We start from the raw sequence: 24,058 nt of genomic DNA on the forward strand, positions 1-24,058 counted from the left end.
ACTGTCAAATGCGTTCATTAAATTTTTTTTTTTTTTTTCAAAAAAAGTGATAATATTATAGTTAAAATATTCCATAAGAAAGCACGTAATTATGTCTGTTTCGTCAAAAATGTTCACAATTCATTCTTTCCATATCGCTTCTTCTCGCATAAAAATGTAACGCCACTTGTGATATCCTCAATTCAAGAATCCAAGATCCTTTTTATGAAGAATTCTCGCGAGATATGGTCGCGCTTTGAAACGGACGAGTGCTTAACTTCGGTTTCCTCCAGGGACGCAATGAGAGCTTCGTTAACTACGATAGGACGCCATCCATGTGACTATATTAGTAATGAGCGGAGCGGTATTCCCTGTGGAATGTGCAGTTTATCACCCGGTGGCAGACACAATAATACAATGGCGAAATCCTGACGAAGATTATTCGCGCGTAGACGAAGAGCTGGATACGCGCCCCCAGGACAAGAAGAATAATGAGTTTACTGGCGCAAGCTCATGCCCGCTGTGTTAAGGTGAAACGATGTCTAGTATATTATCAGTATGAATTAACGTCTTGGGTCATTGTCGGGTTAATATCTCATATCGTATCTCGTATTCTCGAGTAACTGCCTTTTCATTCTGTCATATATCACAAAATGTCCTTAAAATGCCACGAGTGTTTGCAGTTAACTGTGAACATTTGTTTCGCGATGAAACTGAGACGTTCTTAGAATAAATAAACTTTTTTTCGAGTCAATTATAATAATATACTATTCGTCTTGAGATTATCGAGCCTTCATTCCATTTAAAATATAAAGAATAGCTTAATCTCACAATTTTTCTTGTTAGAGAGTGTCATGTATCTCTCGTTTTCTCCGGGATACCTTGTCGGGGTAACGCAAGATTTATACCTAAGTTATCCCGAATTCCCGAGCGCACGCTACGTCGTCCATGTCCATGAAGAGGCACACGCATACTAACTTTTCCGATATTCCGGGAAACGAACCAAGCCGCCGCAAATCAGCCCAAACACACATACGCGAAGGGTAACATCGCTCTTATGGCGGAACAAGCCGCGAGGCACTCTTCGAATGCGCAATGAGACGTTTTTCCTGGTTGAATCTCTCCCGCTCCTTCCCCGACCCTTATTCAATAAATTCACAAATTTTCACAAACACACAGAGAGCGAAAAGCATCTGCGCGCAACGAATTTCCAGCTGCGTTGAAATTGCCAACTTTTCGACGCTTATCACAAGGATACATATCGTCAGCGACCAGTAAAAACTTACATTTCCGAGGGAAGTTTCGGAAGGAAAAAAGTAAAAGGGCTTGGTTACCGCAATGGTTTTCGTTATCGGTCTACGTCCTACGATCTATTTCGTTGCTTTCGAAGAGATTGCCATTGCGTCTGCATTACTACAGGGCTCCCTCATGCTACTGGGTTTGGCCTTTGGTTTAGGGATATGTACCCTTAGCCGTTTGCCTTGGTATGCGACGGGGTTTGTGTACACATATACAGACATATCTATGTCTGTGTATGCGCTGGGAGGGACGAGGAGGTGTCAGGGGTGTGTCTGCGGGTGCATTACGTTGATTGCTGGTCGCGGCCTCTCCAGAGAACACAGAGAACGGCGAAGAGGGCAGAGAGCCCGAGGCACAAAGACGGCCGAGAAACGGCATGAAGAAAGAAAAAGGGACCCTTCCTCTCTCCCCGCTAAGTAAGCGAACGGTGCGCCACATCCCAGGCGCGCGTGGATTTTAATCCTTTCAATGAACAATGGTGACTTGTGCGAGCAATTTCCTCGCAATGTATCCGTTTTTAATTTTCTCGTTTCCGTGGAGGATACCGACGATGAAGTCTGTTTTATTCGCTCGCAATTTTGATAACATTGTTAATAATATTTATAATATCCTCTTTCACATTTTCTACAAATACTTGATATATATACGATGTATTAATATATTCTCCAAGTTTAATTCTAGTGACAGAATCTTTAGTCAGAGTATTATTTCAAACGTTTAACGTAACAAATGTTGAGTACAATTTGAAAAAGAACTTTAATTGATATTTCAGACATTTCATTAAAAAGTACAATTCAAACATTGCGCCCTGAAGAAGGCTTATAAGTCAAAGACCACTTTAGTATTTCGACATAAAACGGATACAATACATCTGATGTCGCAGAAAATGCAAACAATGCGCATAGAATGAAACAAACGGAAACGGCGTGGTTAGAAGTTCCAGGATGAGGAATAGAAAGAGAGAGGGAGGTGTTGTAAACAAAAGTGGCTCCCAAAGAGAAAATTATCTTGCTTTCGTTATTTACATCTTTCATAAATATTCACTTTCGTGGGAGAAAGTCGAGTCGGAAAGAGACGGGTGGGTAACGAGTTGAGGACCGGCCAGGGAAAGAGGATGAGAGAAAAGCCGGGGAGAGGATATTTGGTTGAGGAAGTAACGAGAAACCGTGCGGGGCATAAATCTCTGGGCTTTCGGAGGGTCTCGTTTCAGGATCACCCACTGCGAAAAGCCTTCGTCTCTGCCTGAGACAGTAATGCGATATTCAAGTTCCAAGCCACCTCTCACCGCCCACCGTTCCGGCGTCCACCCTTACCGGAGCATTGAACGATATTTGCATTGTTGTCTCCAGAAGTGGAATCTCGCCTAGTTAAAAATTTCAAAGAAATATTCTGCATCCAAGAAGCATTTACTTCTAAAACGCTCTGTCATACAAAAAACTATTAAAGACAATTTTGCAAATAGATTGCTAAGCGAGTTATTCTTCGAAAATAATTATTTAAAAAACATGATACGCAAATTGTATTTAAATAAATTATATTTCACATAATTTTTAAAAAATTTTTTTATCGTGTATTAAAATTTCTATTTTATTACTATTTTATTTTATACATAAATAGTACACATATATATTACATAGAAAAAAATCCATTTTAGGATAAATTGCAATGGTAATGCAAAAACATTGATTATGTCGAATATCCTTTTATTATGCTATCAAATATTCAGCAAAATAATTCGAAAAAAATTATTCGAAAAAAATTATTCGAAAATTAAAATAAAACTGTCAGATACATTCCTACTTGTATGTACCTATACGCACAATGTGAAAATTTTAAATTTTATTAAATTTTTCAATCACTGTCTTTTATACATTTTAGCTCACGAAATTACTTCTGTTAAATATGCTTAACAGAAATAGTTCCGTATTACATATTGTTTTATGGATTTTGTTTCGCTGATATTCAAAACCAAAATCAGGAGATAATTAGGCAGGGTTTTAGCAAATTATTAATTAAAACCCATTATTTAATTTATAAATAATTAATAGTCAACAAATTTATGTTACTTTAATAATACATTTTGTAATTAGTGTCAATTATTGAAAATCAAAATGGCATTTCAAATATTGATTAAATATTATTATCGCGATTATTGGTTAATAATTATTTGAAAACATTTTCCAACAAATTTTCTTTATTAATAAAATTAAAAATTATGTTTCATTGTATATGTATATATATATATATATATCCTTTTAAAAAATATATATGTCATAGATTTGTATGTTCTTCTTGAAAAAAATATTTAGGAGGAGAACTAATCTACAATCTGAATAAAGTTAATTTAGTTTGGATAATCTCAGCTGAGCAAGAATTATTCGAGACAGGCGTGAAGGAGAACTGACAGTACTGAATATCGAGAGCTTGCAAAACGACGTCGGTTGAATTAGCATATTTCCAAGCGTGCAGGCTTTATATCATGACGAATTTGCATATAGCGCGAGCGATGAACATTTTTTTTTCCACGTCGCTCATTAACTATGCTGGAATAACAAATATTTATGTGCGTTTTGTTGGAAAATTCATTCCTCGCGAAAAATCTTCCGCGTAAATTTTGCTTTTAAGGTGTTCTCTCCAAACAACGCGAAATATTCCCGACACCGTTAGACGCTTGCATTTATTGACAATTATCGATTTATGTATAATTAATTGATTGAGATGCGTAGCGCGCGCGTAGATTTATGTGTATAAAGCGGAAAAGAAAAATTTTAATTCTTAGGAGGCATTTCGAGTACATTAAACCTCGTGCAATATTTCATTACGGCTTTCCTGCGAATGGAATTGAAAAATTATCGGTCGTATTCTGGGCGCTACATAAATCTTAATGAAAAATCTGTCTTGCGGAATATCGAGAGCAGTCTCTGCTGCTAAAGACGCGATCCGATAATAGAGATAAATTTGCAAGTAAACGAAACCAGAGGAAAAGTGTATTTGCCGTATACATTTTTTTTCTTTCTCGTTCTCGAGTCAAAATAGTACCTAATATTTATTTTGAAAAATCGATTCTTTTCGGAGAAAAAATTAAAACTCGAAAATTAAAGAAAATTAAAGATTTCAAATCAAATTTAATCGTTCGTTTTGAACATAAAATTATTTGACTAAAATTAAATAATTATTTTGGAGAAATTTGAACTTGGATCTTGCGACAGTATATTATGCTGTCAGTTATCGCTGTCGATACCGATACACATAGAATTATCGATGCGTCGTATAATCGAAATCTATTAGTACGCGAGAAACGCACCCGAGCCACTCGGGATGCCAGAGGGTGATATATTAAGCATACATTTTCCCTAATCCAGATGTCATTAAAACAGATTATCTACATGAATTAATATGTAAATTAGTTCACGCGTCGCTGAGGCACGTATACGCGATGCCCCTGTATACGTGTCTACCAAAGTAACAACTGCAGGGCGCAGTTATGTTATATTAATACATTTATACAATTTTCATATAGTAATTAAAAAGTTAAACAAACATCTCGCAACATGGTCTCACGCGAGTGAAGAGTATCAATGCAATTATACAATTGTATACGTAGCCCTATTACAAAATGTTGATCTTCGTAGTTATGAAACATTAAGTAGAAATCGTATGCATATGCAATTTTGAATTCGTTTCACTCGACCCGTAACAAAGAGCGTCGTGGAATTTCATTTGAAAGCGCAATCAAGAACAAAGCTAAATATTTCGTCGTATAAAGTAATGCCCGAGGGAGAAGTGCAACGCGATCTCACCGAAAGTGCAACGGAAGCGAGAGTGTTGCGTGCACGCCTAGAGTATATATCGCCGCCGATATTTTCTCTAATCCAATCAGCGGGGCCAGCTTACCTTCGCAAATTAATATGCAAATTAATGTACGCATTTCGCACGCAGCGTGCATACAGTCGGCTTGCTGTGTACGTAAGTATATAATACCCGGTATATTGCGCGGCTCTTCAAGTATTTAGGCGGCGACGCTTTCGGAAGCACAATGGTTCACATCGCGCGGAAAGATGCGCAATGATAAATATCCAAAGCCACGACGAGAGAGGCCACTCGGCGCCCTCTTATCCGTCCACTCCGCCTCGCGCGCCCTACAGTCCCCCCCCCCTCCCCTCCCCCGCCCTTTTGTTTAGCCCTTGAACCGCCATGAAAGCCGACGATTACGGCGACGATCTCCTTCTGATCTTTGCGTCGCGGTTCCATTATTAACACGCGGGTACGAATGCAAACACGTGTCCTCTGTTATCTTCAAATTCCGTTCCTTTTTGCCGGCGTTCCAAACAATATCTTGCCCCGAAATTCATTATTGACATTGCAATGATTCGCGCAGCGTTTAAACTCTTTTTGTAGTCATTGCTAATAATCAACAGGATCGATTTAATCATCAATAATTTTTAATTGCCAATCCTGATTATTATTTTTGTCTAATCTTTCTGTAAACCTTTTCTTTTAATTTTTAAATAATTTTTTATACTTTTTTGTTTTCTTTCAATTTTTTTATTTTTTCATTGCTTCATCGTTGCTTCCCCTTTAAATAATCTCGTATTAGTTTGAAGATATATTCAAATGAAATATACAAACTCCTTTATAAAGATATATCTCAACTTTGACAAATTGTGAACATATATGTAACGCGTAAACTTTTCATCAAACAATTCAATAGAGATTGCTTTATAAACAATCTATAATAGTCAAGAATAATAATAGTCATTTCGTCTGCGGTTCGTAAAACAATTATTCGTGTTATTATTTTCGATAATAATAATACAAAGACACTCAAACACATTCTCATTTGCATAGATATGGACTATCTTTGATTCGAATTTAATCACTATTAATACATATTGTTTTGTCATTACTATCATGCGTTTTTATTCTCGATTAATTAAATCATGCGCAAGAATAATTCTCCGATCGAGTATTCTCTGTAATAATTACAAAAGCGATACGCATTTATACACGTACACAAATACATATTATTCACACTCTAATAATCACTGCAACAAATATCTGTAGTAATCGATAACAATAAATAAAATGAAAACTGCAAAAAGCATCACAGCATACATAAACGCGTAAACACTTTTAATTACCATAATTCCTGAATTCTTCCAAATTTATTTTTCATATCATCAAGTTATAGTTACGTTGTTTTCAAACACAAAGCTTATTTATCCTCGTATATATACATATATATATTATATGTTTAACAATTTTTCTATGAAACTAAAAACTTTTCAAAATACCACATGTTTTTCAGCTGCGGCTTGATAGATATATAAAAAGTTTGTAACAAATATTGTTGTCCTTTTTCTATGTCAAGTGTCATATGATCTCTCGTGCAAGAATGAAATCGCCGAGAATTAAACCGCAAAATATTTTTTACTCAAGTACTCGGTCTCGGCGAAATGTCGCCTTTTGCTCGCCGACAATCGATCTTCGCCCTCACTTTTTGCCATCTTTCGACCACAATCATCCCTCCGACACGTTCGTTTTCTCGCTTTGCCATGACTTTTCATCCCCGGCTGCGAAAGACTTCTGTTTCTTTTTCCTCGACCGGAAAAAGTTGTGAAATGATTTGAAAGTTGTAATGATTTGAAAGTTGTAATGATTTCAATTTAAAGCGCACTTCGCAGACCGTCGACGTGGCGCTTTTCGAAGCTCTATCTTCCCTCCGACTTTTTTGCGGCACATAAACGTCACGTGCATAAAGTTCCCACTAAACTTACGATCGTCTTCGGAGGAGGGTAAGTAAAACGCGCTCGGGGTGATTACGAGAGGAAAGAAAGGAAACTGCCGTAAGAGGGATGCGTATAGCTTTAAACTCTTAACGTAATAAGATCACGTTGCGCTAAATCATTGCAAGCGTCGAACGAGATTGCGCTTTCCGTAAAACTTTTTAACTTCCCCAGGATTAATGTCTTCTGACATGACACTCCCGTGTAACACGCGTAAATACATCCAGATATATGACGTAAGATGCAAGCTGTTTAAGAACGACGAGTTGAGAAGGCTCTGGCACAAATGATATTAGATGATTAAATAAGATAAGATTTATAGAGATAAGATTTGTTTACAAAAAATTAAACAGTTGTAATAATGAATACAAGTTCGTTTTTTTTTTTTTTTTTTTTTTTTTTAAATATGTAACCGTCCTAACTTGTAATTAATAAAAATAATTTATAATTATGATAAGTAAAAAAACGTTTACCTACACCTCTCTCTCTCTCTCTCTTCTTAAAATTTCACACGAAAAAAATTCTTATACAGTGAAAGTATCTTATTTGTATACATTGGCATACATAATGAAAAAAATTAATAAAATATAGACAAACTATTAAACTATTAAACAAATTAGTAAATTATTAAAAATGCATCTCGCGAAATGCTTAAAATCATCTAAGAGATCGCGTTCGATTAAACTCGGAGATATCGCGTGGAAGCGTGCGCCCATTTCGAGAGACGTTTTTGCATAAAACGCCGCGAGCATGCCAATCAAGCGTCTGCTTCCCTCGCTTTTTCTTCGCCGCCCGGCTTCCGAGAATGCCGCGTATCATTCCGTGTTTTCGCGGTTTCCGGCTCGTCTCATCTCCAATCAAGCGCCAGACGTACAGATGTATATCTGATCTCAGGCCGAGGTACGTGGTGCGCATCGGAAAGATTCATCCGCACATGTTTGTACGATATATATATATATATATATATATATATATATATATATATAGAGAGAGAGAGAGGGGGGGGGAGAGAGACGCGAAGACTTTATATCGATACGAGTCGTCCGCCTTCTGAAGATGTATCGTGGATTTACGCGACCGCTAACGTGGATACATCGCGGCTCGTAAAACCGTATTATTCTCTATTACGCGCGAGACCGTATATACCTACATATATATGTATGTACATTCGTGTGTGTGTGTGTGTATGGTACCTGTTCGTGTACAAATCGCCGCTGTAATAATTTAGGTAGCCAGGATGCGGTGGCGCGGAAAACGACTCGACGCGAACACGGAAAGCCGGTTTTCGAAATCGTCGCACGATTCAACGACGGAAGCGCTGTTTTGATGTCGCCGTGTCGATTTAATTGAAAATTTCAACTTTTGCCCCCCGCCGAATCGGCGATCGCGATCCACATCGTTTCGTATTTGTGTTTTCGGGCTAAGTGAAATATCGAATTCGTTATCGCGCGCGAGCTCAAATTTATCATACGAGGAAACGCGTTACCGCCAGATTCCGGCTGATCAAGCAAACGAAGGACCGTGCGTAAATCATCCTTTTGTGACTTTATGATTGTGACTCGTCTCGCAGTGAACTATGTATTCCTATAAATCGTAATAGCGAAAGCTACGTATTAGTGATGTATCAAATTTTATAGCTTGGTGAAAAACTTTATACGGTATATGTAGTAAATTCAAATCTATATTATATATCAGCGGGACAAATATAATATAGATTCAAGTTAAAAATAAATATTACGATAATAAAAATAAAAATTAAAATAAAATAAAACTTTGTTACACCGTGCAACTGAAATGATTACTTGTGTAATCCACATATTATTATGCTATTATATTTGTTAAGCTATTTTCATTAAAAAATGACTCTAGGAAACATTCCTAAATAATATTATATTGTATATTATTATATTAAACTAGTTTCGTGTTATAAGAGCTTCAATTTAAATCCAAACATAATTTGTCGTAATAGAAAATGTGCTCCGTGAAAGACGTAATACAATGTATAATTTTTTCCAATGATAAAATTAATAATTATTAAAAAATTGTGTAAAAAATGAATCTTTTTCGCCTTTTTCTTCAACTAAAAGATTCAATACAAAATTAGAGTATATGGTTTTATTTCATATTTAAAATCGATTATAAAAAATTGCAAACTTGTCTTAGTCTCACATTTAAATCCTTCAAAATTGCACAGAAAAAACATTTTTTAAAATATTTTTCTGACCGATTGAAATTAATTACGATAAAAATAAATCCTTAAATAAGAATAAACGAGAATAACAATAGACAATACGATGTACGAGAATTATCTGCACTGAAACTAGTTGGAGAACTTAGTTAGTTGACGAACATACACTATCATTGAGTTTTGTGAAAGTTTCAAGCGGCCAGGTTTCCTTTCCTCTTTAGATTTCGCGGACAAACGAACGAATCGTCGCACATCCTGTAGCGTCTACTTCCGGCCAGGACAAACTTATCTAGAAGTTTACGCGCTCGTACGCGCTGAACGAGGAAAAGTCGATTGCCACGGACTTAGAAAAGCAGAACGGAACCAATGAAATGCTCTGAGTTACGATACGGTACACACAAGTTGCACCTCCTCCCGGCTCCGGATGTTGTGTTTTTCAATTTTCGCAATCGCATCTAGCGAACGTTACAGTTGTCGTGCTTGTACCCTAAACTTCCGATCGTTCCGGGAGAACAATTCCGTTTTATACTTACGCTCGGCAATCCATTTTCGATCAGGTTCGAAAACACGTTTCTCTTTTTATAACCCGCTTACATACAGTATGAATTTGCTTATGTGTAACATAAAAAAAAAAAAAAAAAACAACAGATATTCTAGAAAACGAAACTTATATATGTGGGGGGGAAAAAATATTTTTCATTGCGCGTATAAAAATGTTTCTCTCATCTTTGTCACTTTAAATCTTTAACTAACCATTCTCTTTATAATATTTATTTTTAACTTTGATATAAATACTCAAAGATTTTGCTTCGATAAAAAATAAATAAAATATTTTTCACAGCAATTGATAAGCAATTTAATAGTAACTGTTAGAAGAATGAGTGACGAAGAAAAATGATCTGTGACCTTGCGTAACCATGTTCTTGACGCAATTCAATTTTAAATATAACCAATTGCTTCAAGGAATAATTCCGTACCTTTTGATCTTTCTGCCAAATGCACTGCCCTCTCATTCCGAGGACTCGACATATCAGCTTCGCATCTTGGCCAGGATTGACCTCGGTGTACTGGGGCGTTTCTTCAAAATGCTGGATCCCATGACAAACTGCAAGCAACAGGGACAAATAAAATTTCATACGTTATATGAAATGATATTGCGTGCGCAAACAATTATTAAGAAATGCATATGATTATAACGATATACGCTTCGTTGCTTTCCATCTCGCGGCCCCTTTGGCTGTACAAACGTTCATTCTGTATTCTTTACAGAGAGAGACAAAGAAAATGAGAGATAGCGGGGAGAGAGAGAGAGAGAGAGAGAGAAAAAGGGAAAGCGAGGAGACTCTTTTTTAGTCAACGCTAAAGTACAGACAGATGGTAAAGGCAGGATATAAGTACGGGGTTTAGCTGGGCATTAAGGCAGCCTGCAACCTTGTTAAAGTTGTTATTTAATTCGCAACTTCGCAAACTCATTTAACTCGGTCCGTGCTAAGCTACGATCTTCAGTTTTCACCTTTTAAGTTTGCCGATAAATTGTATTTAGCGCTAATCGAATGACGGCAGACGCGGCGGTACTGACTTCGATGCGACGATGCACGCGCAGGCTTGTATATATTCGCAGGCATTAATCGCGTCTCGTTAGCCGACATTAATTATTTCTTCGCCGCTCTTAGTATTCTCCGGATGAACTAAATTTAGCAAGTTTAATATCTAAATGCGTTTAAAATTCACTTTATATTATAAAAAGTTCAGGAATAATCATGAGAAATTAATACAAATCAATTAGACTTTATAGATTGTCTTATCAAAAAATTTTGATCATTCAGAAAAATTCCTAAAAATGTGCCAAGTATACGAAGTAAGAACTCTTAAACCTCTTCTTTCTTATATTTAAATTCCTAAGAATCCAATCAAATTTATTATATCTAATAAATTTATCTTTATTTTTAACAGTTTGTTATATATATATGAAATATTTTTATATAATATCTGCTTAATAATTATTAGTTTTTATTAAATTTTATTATTTCAAAAGAAAGAATATTAAAAAAAAATTGTTTAAAAAATTCATGTTTTTTAATCATAAAAAAGTAACTTATATTATTATATTATTTACATTATAATATATTAAAGCAGCTTATAATTTAAAAAGAAGCAAGAAATGTATGATTCCCAATATATATAGAATTATGCGGGTAAAAATAAAATTTTGCCGCTGAAAAGAAAAGTAACACGGGCAATTAGTTAGAAATAAACATATCAATTTTACACCAGTTGGGCAAAATGCAATACGGATGTATTGTCGCTTTGTCAGGAGTATGTGAAAATTTCAGGATCGCAGCATGCGCTTTTTGTCGGATTGCAGCGTTAAAAATTCAATTTTTCACCGACATAGAGATGATTAATAAAACGCGCTGCCGCGTCGTATGCGACTCGCGGAAATAACTTTGCAAAATTAACAACTGTGTGCATGCAGCTCGTGCGATTCGACGAGCACCGCAACAGTATTTATAAATGCGAAAGAAAAACAGCAGTTCCTGTTTGATAATGCCATTACGTTTTGTGATATTTTCGTCTCTTGCGCAATAAATTCAGTAAAATTTGAAATACGAAATGTAAAACATTGGAATATATGTGTTCGCTTTTATTTATCAAAAATTTATTTACCGCGTCGATATCGAATTAAATTTTGACATCATAGTCGGATTGCACGTTGTAAAGATGGATCGCTAAAAACGCTAAAAAAAAAAAAAGATTTCTTTTTTTCCATTAACGCTATAAAATTAGAAAAGTCCATAAATCAAAGACTAAACTTATTAATAATTATTACAATCCAATGTTGACAAGTTTACTATATGAGAGATTCATATTATAAATTAATATAATTTTATCTCAACAAAATACAAGTTCTTAATCGTATATACAAACTTCGATTGCGAGCATAGACGCGGCAATGTCATCACTCGTTATCCGCGTAACGTAGCGGCAGGATTGTAAAAGCGGCACGATGCCGAGAAAATGCTGGCGAGAAAGAAGGCAAAATTCAAGGATCTCCCGCAACAGGTTCCGTAAAGTAAATTCGAGGCTTGACGCGGGACACACGCTCCGGCTGTTAATTGTGTTTGTACGTCGAGGCGACGAGCTGTACTTTCGCGAGCGCTGTGTAAATATACTTGAACCGAAATTGCAACGCTTTCTATCTGCAATAATAATTACGACTGTAGTCTGTAGAGTAAAGTCAAATAGATACGAACAAATTACGGCGGCGTCGGAAAGAGGCAACGACGGGAGGAACGAATTGAAATCGTCCTGGCGCGCCGTGAAGATATTCGAGAGATATTATTTTTGCTGCTGGCACGAACAGGATTACAACTTACAACACGCGCAAATTTTGATCATTTCGAAGAAAGCGAAAAATTAAAAAATTATTATATATATATATATATATATATATATATATATATCTATTTTTAATATTTTATTTTTGTATTTTGAATATATACGTACAACATAGACGGTTAAGTTAATTTAATAAATAAATATTACTTGCAAAGAAAGAAACGATTACGTAAAAGGATACTATATAAAGGGTGCACTCATTTTTGCGGGTGTAAAAAGAACGATAAAGCCACGCAGAGAAAGATGTATCATAAATTCTTGTAACATGTCAGATATAATGTACTACAACTCGGAACGCGGGTAACTAACTTTGCTCGTGTTGCAGAATACACCTCATTTTTGCGGAAATGGAGCAACACCCGCGCCCACGTGATCTAATAAATTCATTTTTCAAAAATTAAAGTAGAAACAGACGTAGGTAATACGATGTTTAAAAATTGTATGGCACGAAATTTATTCTCTCTCTCTCTCTCTACATCGTATGCATAGAAAAAAATTTACACATTTTATTTTAATAAAAATATATGCTTCTATAATAATATTATCTTATTATTCTAATAAAATATTCCATCCCAACATTTCGCTCAAATATTGCCAATCGTATTTATTATAATAATTACACAAGTAAACAGACACATGAATACAAATTGTTTTTTATTTGTTTCCCAACTTTTTTTAAAAAATTTGTCAGCTACCTGAGGTGAAAACTAAAAAGGGACACAGAGTTCTAAAGTTGATATGTCGTTGCAAAATACACTTTACTTCTCATCCCCATCGATTCGACGGAGATTCTCTAATTCGGCTGGACTTTCAAAGCGGCTTGGCACGATCGCAAATCCGCGGTGTGGTTGTCTCTCCCGCGCCTCTCGACCCGTTAATCTCGTTTGCAAATCCGTGCAGGGCAACGTGAACGTTCGCGCGACCTCGATCGCCGATCCTCAAACGCTCTCCCCTCTGTTGAGGTGATGCAAAAAAGATTCGGTAACGCCACAAAATTTGCTTTGCCTGTACGACCGATATTCGAGAACGTGAAAATAAGAGAGGAAAACAGCCCCGTTTCGCTTCGCCAGACAGACCGACGCCGAAGAATCTAAAAACACTGGCTGCTCTCCTTCCTGTCCTTCCTCTGTTTCGCGCGTTATTTACTTCGACACAATCTGTGTTTCGCTATAAATAAACAAGGCTTAATAGACGAATAAAACTTCGTAAATAATTCTTGCGTAGTAAGTAATATATTTTCGACGGCACTTAATTAAAATCATGTATTAAATAAACGCACAGCTCTGAATTAAAACCATATTAATTAAACACCGATCGATTACTCGTGTATTTCTAGCGTATTTTCTTATATGGCACGTTCGATAGAGAAAATTACGATACCAACGCAGACAGTTCGTGTGTGTGGGAATTCGATATTCTCGTTCTCATTATTATTGGACGTCAGAATTAACGAAAGAAACCGGATTGTATGAAAGTACGAATTCGATTACGCTTTTCATCGAAGTTACGCCGACACGATTAATTAATTAAACGACTTAAATTATATCACGTACAGCGAACACGCGTGTGTGCATGTGTCCAATCATTCTCGATAAATTATTTTTTTTTAAATGCAAATTTAGCGCGTTGGTTAACCGGCCAATTATATGGCCGTGACACGGTACACGGAAACCTCGTGAAAAATGCAAGCGTTAAAAACGCGAATAGTCGATCGCTGTTATTGCCGGTGATCGAAATGTTGATACAATCAAAAGAAACTTCCGAAAAGTGCTTTTGCTACCGTTCGTTCATTATTGATATTCAATCAAATCGAAGTTTATTGCAACGTTACATGAAACTATCGCATTTAAATGCCAATATGTGAAACCAGCTGTCGGATAATGCTCGTGCATGGACAACGACGAATAAATAATATATATAGAAAAATTTCGCCAAAATTGTATTCGTGAAAAAACGATCTCGCGATCTCCTCGATAGCACACATCGATCAAAAAAATTTAAACCTTTTTATCGCTATATGTTTCTTCGTCGAATAAGTACCGATTTCGCCTATTCGTCGAGCGACTCTTTCGCGATGAAACACTACAGAGAAAAAAACCTACAAATATATTCTTTAAAAGTCCTCGACTGCGAATTACTCGGGAAATTGGAGACGATAAGTTATAGACAGTGCGCAAACCGATCCGTGAGGGATATTCCGCGACATATAGTTACACATTTTTCGCGGCATAAAAAAATATGGCCACGAGCGGTGACGTTGATGTTGGAAATCCCGAGCGTAAGAAAAGTTCGGAGAGCTACGCTGTCGCGATTGCCACGAAACCTTGGTGTTTCCCAACGTGAAAAAAAAACAGACAGAAACGGCGGAATGAAAGCGCGAAATATCGGAGACACACTAGTGTACAGGATGAGTCGAGTCGCCAATATATCACGCGCTCCTCTACGATGAAAAATTATCACAGTATATACAATATATACATACATATACATATATAGGTATCGATTTGTCTTTTTTTAATTTCTCTTAACAATTGCATCGTCACATAAAAAAAGTGTAGCAAAATATTTATCATTCGTGAAACTATGGCTTTTACAAAAAAAAAAAAGAGAGAAAAATGTAAAACAAAACATACATTTACATTTGGTGCAATTTTTCTTATAATATAACGTAGATATTCTTTTTCTAAATATTGTATAAATAATAAAAAATAAGCCCTTGTTCTTTAAAAAAAGTTTTCTAAAAAATATACGACTTTTGATAAAAAAAAAGTGATACGAATAAGTATAAAACTTGTACGTGATTCGGACGCGTTAATACAATCAACTAAAAACTTTCTAACAAAATAAACACTATGAATCCTAAGAAAAAATATTACAAGAAATACAGACTTTAATAATCGTTAGAAAATGTAAGCTGTGACCTTATAAGTCATACCAAATTGCGTCAGAGTCGAGAGATAAATGTAGATCAATATATAAATCGGTTAGCATTTTATGCTCGTATTTATTGGGTCTCTATCGTCACTAAGCAATCATCATTCGACACGAAGCATGCATAACTCGTCAGTATATATATATATATATATATATATATATATATATATATATATGTGTGTGTGTGTGTGTGTGTGTGTGTGTGTGTGTGTGTGTGTGTGTGTGTGTGTGTGTGTGTGTATACGTATAACTCGCTCGTCTATTAGCATTGGTGCGTCCCACTGATTGTCGGTGAATAATTAATCGCGAGCACAGGAACAAAGGCGCCACTCCAGATCTACAGAGAGTGTGCCGACATGCTGTAATATTTATAAGCATACATACACATACACACACACGCGACGCAACTTGATGTTTTCAGAATTATGCACGTCGTGTATAATGTAATATAGTGACGCGACGTAATGTGCGATGTACATAGTCGGTGCTGACAGCACGTGGCTCTAACGGGTGTAATAGATATCTGTTATAAATAACTAAAAATAATAATACTCTTTTGTATTTAACTGTCACGTAAAAATTAGGAATAAATATTAGCGAAAAAGTATCGATTAAGAATTGCGATAAGATCTATCGCGAATTATTTTGTCCTGTGTATTAGCCTTATTAATAAATTGTTATAATAAATATTATTATAAATAATCATAAATAATAATAATAAATAATTGGGGAAAGATAATTATATAGATATATTTTCATAATTACAAAGTTCAAAATAAAGATAGATGAAACGTAAGACGTCTAACAATAAGAATATTTATGAGTATCTCTTGCGAGTTGTCTGCGTAGTTAGATACTAATTCAGCGATATATTCTACAATATTGCAGCGCTCTTGGGTGCTATATGACTGTATCATCTCATAACACTAGCAATGAAATATATATATATATATATATATATATATATATATATATATATATACATACACAAGACATTAACTAGAGCTGTTACAGCTGTCATAATTACAAATGTGTGAGAAAAAACGTAAAATAGAGGAAGCTGAGTATAATATATTGATCCTAAAATAATTTACATCGGTTTTTGTACGAGTTTGCTTTTATGGTAATAATTCTTTATTAAACTTTGTCTCACGATACGTTATTGAAGATTATATATGGATTGACGTATTACAAAACATGAATTTTCATCGAAGAAGAAACATAGTTGCATCTAAAACTGCAACTATGCATATCTGGGATTTGAAAGAGAAATAATAGACAGTCTAACGTATTAAAAAAAAATAAAAAAGTTACACGTTACGTATACTAAAGAAAACGTTAAAAGATTCACGATTTAGATCGTCCGTTTCAATTAGCTCGGCCGTTTTCGTATTCTTTGCCATTCAAACGTCCCTCAGAAACGGTCTACATTCAGAACGCGCTTTTCCTTTCTTGTGAGGCGCCGCGAATCGCATTAAGAGCTCCCGGAGGGGAGTACAGGGGACGCGTGTAAAATGCATCCACAACAGCTCGTTAATCTTTTCGCATCTTTCGCGAACTCCTCTTACCAATGCAACATCCTCTCCTTCTCTTTTTGTCGCCGCGCCGCCTTTCCTTTTTCTCACGCGAGCAAAGTGGCAAAAAAGGAGAGAGAGAAGAAGAGGGAGGAGAGTCCTTTCAGACTGTAAAGGTCGCATGCGCGACTCCCTCGATGCCGAAGGAATACACATCTCGAGCACTTTGCACGCCGTCAAGACGTTTAACGTACTTACTCGTAAGATCTCTCTTATGCAGCTTTTAGCCCGAAAAAGCGCGTGTGGCGAGAGAGAACAAAATCCAAAAAAAATGTGAAAACGAGATTAAGCTACATTTCTAGTATTTCTGAAATATCAGAAATATAAAAAAAATAAATTTTAATATGAGTTAATTTTTTTTAAATAAAAATAGTTTTATTGTCTCTTTCCTTTATATCTGTAAATTTACTTTAAAATAAAATTTGAGCTAGATAAAGATGTGACTGTTTTGTTAGTGTTATACATATAATTAAAATAAATAAGAATGTATAATTTAAAAATATTACGAAATTCAAGAGAGATCGAAATCAATTATAACACAAGACTTTTAATCAGAATTTAATATCCAAACAGAAACTTTCATATAATAATTTTAATGCAAATTTTTATAATAAGTTTAAGACTGTATTATAAAAATTGTATTATAAAAATTATTATAATCGATTCCACACACAGAATCCCTTATATCTTTCTCTTTTTGTAAATATTGATTCTCTAAGTACGCTTTGAAGACTCTTCTCCGGCCAGTTAAATAATTTCATCCGGCGCTGTGTAATTAATCGTCGCGGTTGTCGACTCCTTTTTCTACATGAAACGAGAAAGTTGAGAATTCTTATACAATTCCTAAGAGGATAATACAGAGTAAATCTTAGCAAATATTCAACGGCGAGTATAACCAACTAGTAGAAACTGCGGTAGTTGGACGCTATTGTAGAATAACATTAATTAGCGATGCCGAGTGCGGCATTCTCGTATTAAAAAAAACTGCATCGTATAATATAATATGCTTTTTAACATTTTATCGTTACGGCGTTCTATTTTTTTTTATCGCGTTCAAATCTGTCTCATACTATATTAGTAACGCGGAATAGCACGTTACACAGACGCAACTTTTTTTATTTTAACATTATTGGAATATCTGATATTGTAAAATAAATATATAACGATCCAGAAATCTCGATAAATCAAATATTTATAAATATTACGGACGAAGAAATACGATGTCTCTCCATAATTTTGATTTATACAGATTTTTCATGTTTCCGCACACCGTCCTTTTGCTTCTGCGCTTCGATCAAAAAAAAACATACTCACCGCTTGACATTTTAATAAGAACGGTCGTTCGCCCGTAATTTTTGCTTGTTCACCAATCGGGAACAAATTGCGTATCGCCAGCGATGTCGGCGAAAAGGCCGTCCCTTTATTCGTCGGACGCACGAGGACCGACCGTAATTGCTTTGTAATCCGTGAGCACACTATCGAAACCGAATCGAGTCGAGGGCTGTTTGGCGTGAAATTGCTTGTATTGGCGGCATTAGGTGGTCCACTCGTGGCCAAGCTTCGATATTTCTACTGCTGGCTGTTATTTGAACGTAAAGCCAAGAAACGGATATTGGTTGTGTTTATATATTGCCGACAGAGATTAATAAAATTAAATGAATCTGTTTTTAATTTTCATAATTTTTCCTCGCACAATACTAATTATTATGTTTTAATCACTATACGCAAATTACTTAGTTTTTTTTTTTATATCAATTACTTTCATATGTAATATCAATAAACTCATGTAAATAATATTTTAATAATTTACATGAATTTTTTTCTATGTTTTATAATTAGTTTTTTCAATGCATATTATATAATTTCGAAAATTAATTTAGTGATACAAAAGTCTGCCTTATTAGCGCCTCGCTGTTCACGCTCTTCTATATTTTTAGATTTGATTAGCTTTCTGCGCAAATTCAATTCAACAACACGAGTAAATGGAACGCGTGTAATAACAGATACCGTCAGTATTCGGTTCGCGGACTTTAATTAATATCCGCTGTCATACGAAATTTAACACGAATTAGTTTCCCTCATGATACGGTACAGATGTATGGACACAATCATGTTTGTTCATAAAAGTAACTCATTTTTCTGATTCAATTAACGTTCATCTCATTTATAAAAAGTACATATTGAACTTTTTTCTACTCTTGTAATCTTTTACGAGATATCTTTGTAGATGCTTTGCGCATTATGAAAAAATAAAATGTTATATTGTATGAATAATAAACACGCGTTTCGTTGTTGACATCCAATTTGTAATGACTTTATAAATGTCAAATGCAAACGTTACGATGTTTGTGACAATGAAGTCTGCAAGTCTTTCTTCTTACGAGTGAAACGGTAAAAAATGCATTCATCAGCTCGAGAAGTGAATATGTACAATCGTTAAGTGCGAAAAATTTACTTGTTTGGGACAAGAATTTACGTCGCGGTTCTGTTGGCACGAGGGAACGTTGTGCGAATTTGAATGACAATAATAAATCTGTCAGGTAAAGCATTTTCCCATTCCAACCGTAATCAATGGAAGAGAAAAACAATCGAACGAAGTAAACGCGCGGGCAGTAAAAAAAGACAACACTTACTTAAATCTCAACGGAAAAACAGAAAAGAAAACATTCGAATAGTTATGTTAATTGCGATGGAATAAATATGCATTATGTAAAGACAATGCTATCGATAAATTTTTATTTTAGAGTGGCTCAAATAAAAATTTAATTTCGATATTGAGTTTTAACTTCTTAAATAAACTAAAATACATGCACAAAAAAGAAAACTGACGAAAGACAATTTCTTTCAACGAAGACAAATAATGAAAACTCATTATGTAAATTTGTCGAGCGAAAAAAAGAATCAAACAAAAAATATCTTCCTTTAACTAACATTGTCCGTTTTTAAAGCTAAACTAGTAACTATTTTTATTGACATTATTACGCGTTTATTTCTTAACCATTTCGTTATTAGAAATGTTTCTAATCGTTACGTCATAGAAAGACCACGTGAAAGTGCATAGAATAATTTTTAAGGAGAAAAGTAATGCGTCCGAGAAATTTTATCGTGAATACATCTACTTCGATCTCCCGCGGGCTGTTTTGATATTTTCAGAATTGCATGTGCGAATCTCTGCGAGGATACGCTTCTTGCGAGCGCTGCAGAATTGGAAGGCTCGCGCGAGCTCGATGCGAAACTGCAACGTCATTCTTTTCCGCGTCTCTCCCGAGAAATTCCATTTTAATACAGCCCGAATTCTGCACACCGGCGGTGCACAGCCGAGAGCACGCGTCATTTAATTTTACGAATGCATCGTCGGGCCGGCTGCGTTCGCATGGGAAAAGCCGCCGACCGCATGATTCCGCGGCATTTAATTACGCGGCTTGTGAGAGGGATTTCGTGTAATTAAGTAACGAGTGATTTTAAGTGATTACGCGCAATGCGCCGTTTCGGGCAATCGATCGTCCTCTCATAATCATCGCGCCGAGTCGGCCGAATTGCTTTTAGCTGATTGCACGTCGACGGCGTGCTCGTGATTCTCAAGTGTAAGATATTTCGAGAATTTAATACTTAAGTATATGTTAGGTATACTTGTGTTTAAAGTGTGTACGGATATACTTTACGCATGTCTCGCAGTTTCGATGAGGATACAGAATGTACTTCGAGTATATTGCTTCTCTTGATACATTCCACGCCGGAAAATGTCGTCTCAGAAAAGAAGTTATTCCGAGATAATTCCAAGATTTAAGAAAACTTTCAAACAAGATAACAGCAATCCTGAATTGAGTGAATTGTAAATGAATCAAGTTGTTGTGTACATAATATATGAATATCCTTCTATCGGAAGTCTAAAGTTTTTATTCTTCTGTAAATTTTTCATAAATTTTCATCTAAAAGTTTTAATTTCTGACTTTCGACTTGAAAAAAATATACATATACTTAATATTACAAAAATCAAAACATAATAAAAATCCCATCAAAATCTCGTCGACAAAATATGTATAGTTTTGTATCTTGTGTAAAACAATTTGGAGACATTTCGTATACAAGCAAAAACGTACTCCAATTTTTCGCTAATTCGTACAAAGACGTATCACACCTTTGTACGTCTTTCGAGAGAAGATGCGGAGAGACTTGATTCGGAGTGCAAGTTCAGCTACGGTTATCCCGGGCATCGTCGTGCGCGATAATTCACTCTCGGTCGTGCGGCAGCCTCTGGAAATGGAGTCACCACCCTCGACACAGAGCGGGTAGGAGCCGCCCGGCTTAAACGGGTTTGTATCCTCGATGAGGAGTAAATTAAGTTATAGTGCGAAAACAACCTATACACCTCTCAATCTCTCTCTCTCTCTCTCTCTCTCTCTCTCTCTCGCCATGGCGCGACGCCGCCTGTCCGATCTGCATAAATATGTATACGTGTTTTATGTCATCGAGGCATCGTCTCGTGTCATGGAGAGGCGAAGAGTGACGGAATGTCTCTACGAGAGCGGCAATTGACCGGTATATAATATTCTGCGCGCTCTGTACTTTGATGAATGACTTCTCGCGAATTAAATTTTTCCTCGCAGTCTACCTCTCGCACGGCATTTTTTTCTCCCGCGGCGGCGTGCTCCTTTTTTTTTTTTTCTTTTTACCTCGCTCTCGCTGCCGTCGTCTGGATGCGCAGAACGCGTTCAGGATTTAATGCAGATTAATCTGTTTGTTGATCCGGACTCTTCCACCCCACCTTCGATTCTCTTTCCCTCTCTCTCTTTCTCTCTCGCGCGCCTTCTCGTTTCTCCACCGATTTAGCGGACTCCGCGAGTGACGGCTGGCGTTTCATCATATATTCCACTTGGTGGACGAGGTATCGCGCTTCCCCATCTGCTCTCTTTTTCAGTCCCTTTTAACTTCACGGCACCATTTGCTCGCATTTCTCTCGGACAATGATGAAGAACGACAGGTTTGAGCAGGGAAGAAATCGAAATTTTCGTTGCATAAATAGAGTCTTGTATAATGAAATACGAAAAGGGAAGAACGTCACTGTCCGCCAGAGATTTATTTCTTTTTTATTTCTACAAACGCAAACGCGGTTCAATGGCTCGAGACCAGGGACAAAGGAAAACGAGGATGTTCGTGAAAGGAGGAACTCGAAGAATTGATTACCGCGTGGACGACAACGCGGTGGGGGCGGTTCACACAATTAACATCAAAAGTTCGTCTATCGCCACTTAATGATCGGTCAGAGGCGTGGAGAGAATAATTCTACCGAATTTGTCAGAATTTTTGAAGGGTTGATAGATCGATCCCGTGGTAATTGAAGATGATGATTTTCAATCATTTATCGGGCAGCGTTGATCACGAATAATTTATGATCAAGTGCCTCTCCCTTGTCATATTTAATTCAATATTCCTTTAGTTGACAGATTGACAAGACAGAAAAAAAAATAGAGGAACGACAGTACTAGAAATTCGTCAAAAATTAATTAATCGATTGTGTGTACGTGAATGAATTCTTGAAAATTTAAAATTTAAAAATTAATCCCCAAAATCTAATTCTATAATTTTTTGTATTTTTTTTGTTTTATTTAAAGAATTAGATGTCCAATTTTAAGAAAACAAAAAGATTGAAAAACTTTTTAGATACACAAAATATATTACAGTGATATTATTAATAAAAAGTATGATAACTTTTGATTAATAAAAATCGTTTTTCTCTCTTCTAGCTAGTAAAAAAATGTATTTGCAACTTCGCTTGCCAACGACAAATCTTTTCCATCAATCTGAGGCTAATCTGATTCAACAATAATGTTTTTCCGTGGTTCAATTTACTTAGCAGTCAAAAATCGCTAACGGCAAAAACACGGTAATCGGATTCCGGCTCGTAGCCCGACTCAAGGCATCAGGAGATTTATTGTTACGCCATTGCGGTCAGCAGAGAGTGGCCGGAACGTGCTGAAGGGCCAAATACATAAAGAGGATCAGCGGCTGTACCCAGGAGATTCCCCGCGACCTCTGATCCAAAGTTGTGACACATTTGTACGTGACGCGGACCGACAATAGCGAGACTGGTGGGTGCAGTTGGCGCGTGTCGTGCCTTCGCTCTCTAACTCTAAATCAGAACTGATGCGCGAGAGCTGTCGGAAACGTTGCGCGTGTCTCGCAGTCTAGAGTTGACTCCTCGAGATAGAAGAGAGAGAAAGGAAGCTCATTCGATCAATTTCCATGTATAAACGCGCATTGTCGTTCAAGCCCTGAAAACAAAGACGGCTGACGTGTACGAAAGATGAGCAGACAAAAAGAATCTGATTTTGCTTCTGCGAAAATTATACGGACTCGATAAAAGCGGACGTTTCATTTAAAGCGGACGTTGATTTATTCGCGATTCACTCGGCGTTTGCCATTTCTTTTTCGAGATCCGTCATCGTCACGTATACTTTCTGTGCTTTAACTTAGCTTTAAAAAACTCCACGTCAACTTTACTCTATATCCCTCTCTTTATCCCTCTCTTTACTTCTCCCCAAGAACTTTTTGTCAGCAATACTGTAAAACTTATCAGATGCATCGTTTAATATTCTTAAGCGTCTTAACTTCATAGCACGAAATAAATGCACATCTCCTCTTGTAAACCTTTTCTCTCTCTTTAACTTTGCCACTTTTATTTATATCTTCATTTCAAGTTGGCAAGTTAGATCCAGAAATACTAGGATATGCATTTTCTTGATATCTCCCTATAATTTATTCAACTTTACCATATCCTTAAATCTTTCTTAATAACATCGCATTTAACTTGTGAAACATTCTCCTTCGTTATATATATTTATCATTTTGATAAATCGCCTTTCTTTACATTTTTGCACTTTTTATCATTAATAACTTAA

The 24,058-nt window shown here is 36.1% G+C and overlaps 2 protein-coding genes across 9 annotated transcripts in view; one reads left to right on the forward strand and one right to left on the reverse strand.

Moving 5' to 3' along the window:
• LOC126850073 (uncharacterized) overlaps positions 1-24,058 on the forward strand; it is a 96,320-nt gene that overhangs the window by 27,622 nt on the left and 44,640 nt on the right. Inside the window, exon 3 of one of the 3 annotated variants that reach the window (XM_050592701.1) lies at positions 23,014-23,417. The exons of 1 other annotated variant lie outside the window; for it this stretch is intronic. In XM_050592701.1, coding sequence (XP_050448658.1) covers positions 23,014-23,136 — 123 coding nt within the window. In that variant the 3' untranslated portion in view covers positions 23,137-23,417. Of the gene's footprint in view, positions 1-272; positions 567-23,013; positions 23,418-24,058 lie in introns of those variants that run through there. One more of the 3 variants, XM_050592703.1, reaches the window with a different exon arrangement.
• Positions 1-24,058, reverse strand: part of LOC126849980 (hemicentin-1-like) — a 144,291-nt gene that overhangs the window by 25,866 nt on the left and 94,367 nt on the right. For all 6 annotated transcript variants that reach the window (XM_050592490.1, XM_050592491.1, XM_050592489.1 and 3 more), the window contains one exon: positions 10,230-10,357. In XM_050592490.1, the coding sequence (XP_050448447.1) occupies positions 10,230-10,357 (128 nt within the window). The remainder of the gene's footprint in view (positions 1-10,229; positions 10,358-24,058) is intronic.

This window comes from Cataglyphis hispanica, chromosome 5 (genome assembly GCF_021464435.1).
Source record: "Cataglyphis hispanica isolate Lineage 1 chromosome 5, ULB_Chis1_1.0, whole genome shotgun sequence".
In the NCBI taxonomy this organism is placed as follows: domain Eukaryota; kingdom Metazoa; phylum Arthropoda; class Insecta; order Hymenoptera; family Formicidae; genus Cataglyphis; species Cataglyphis hispanica.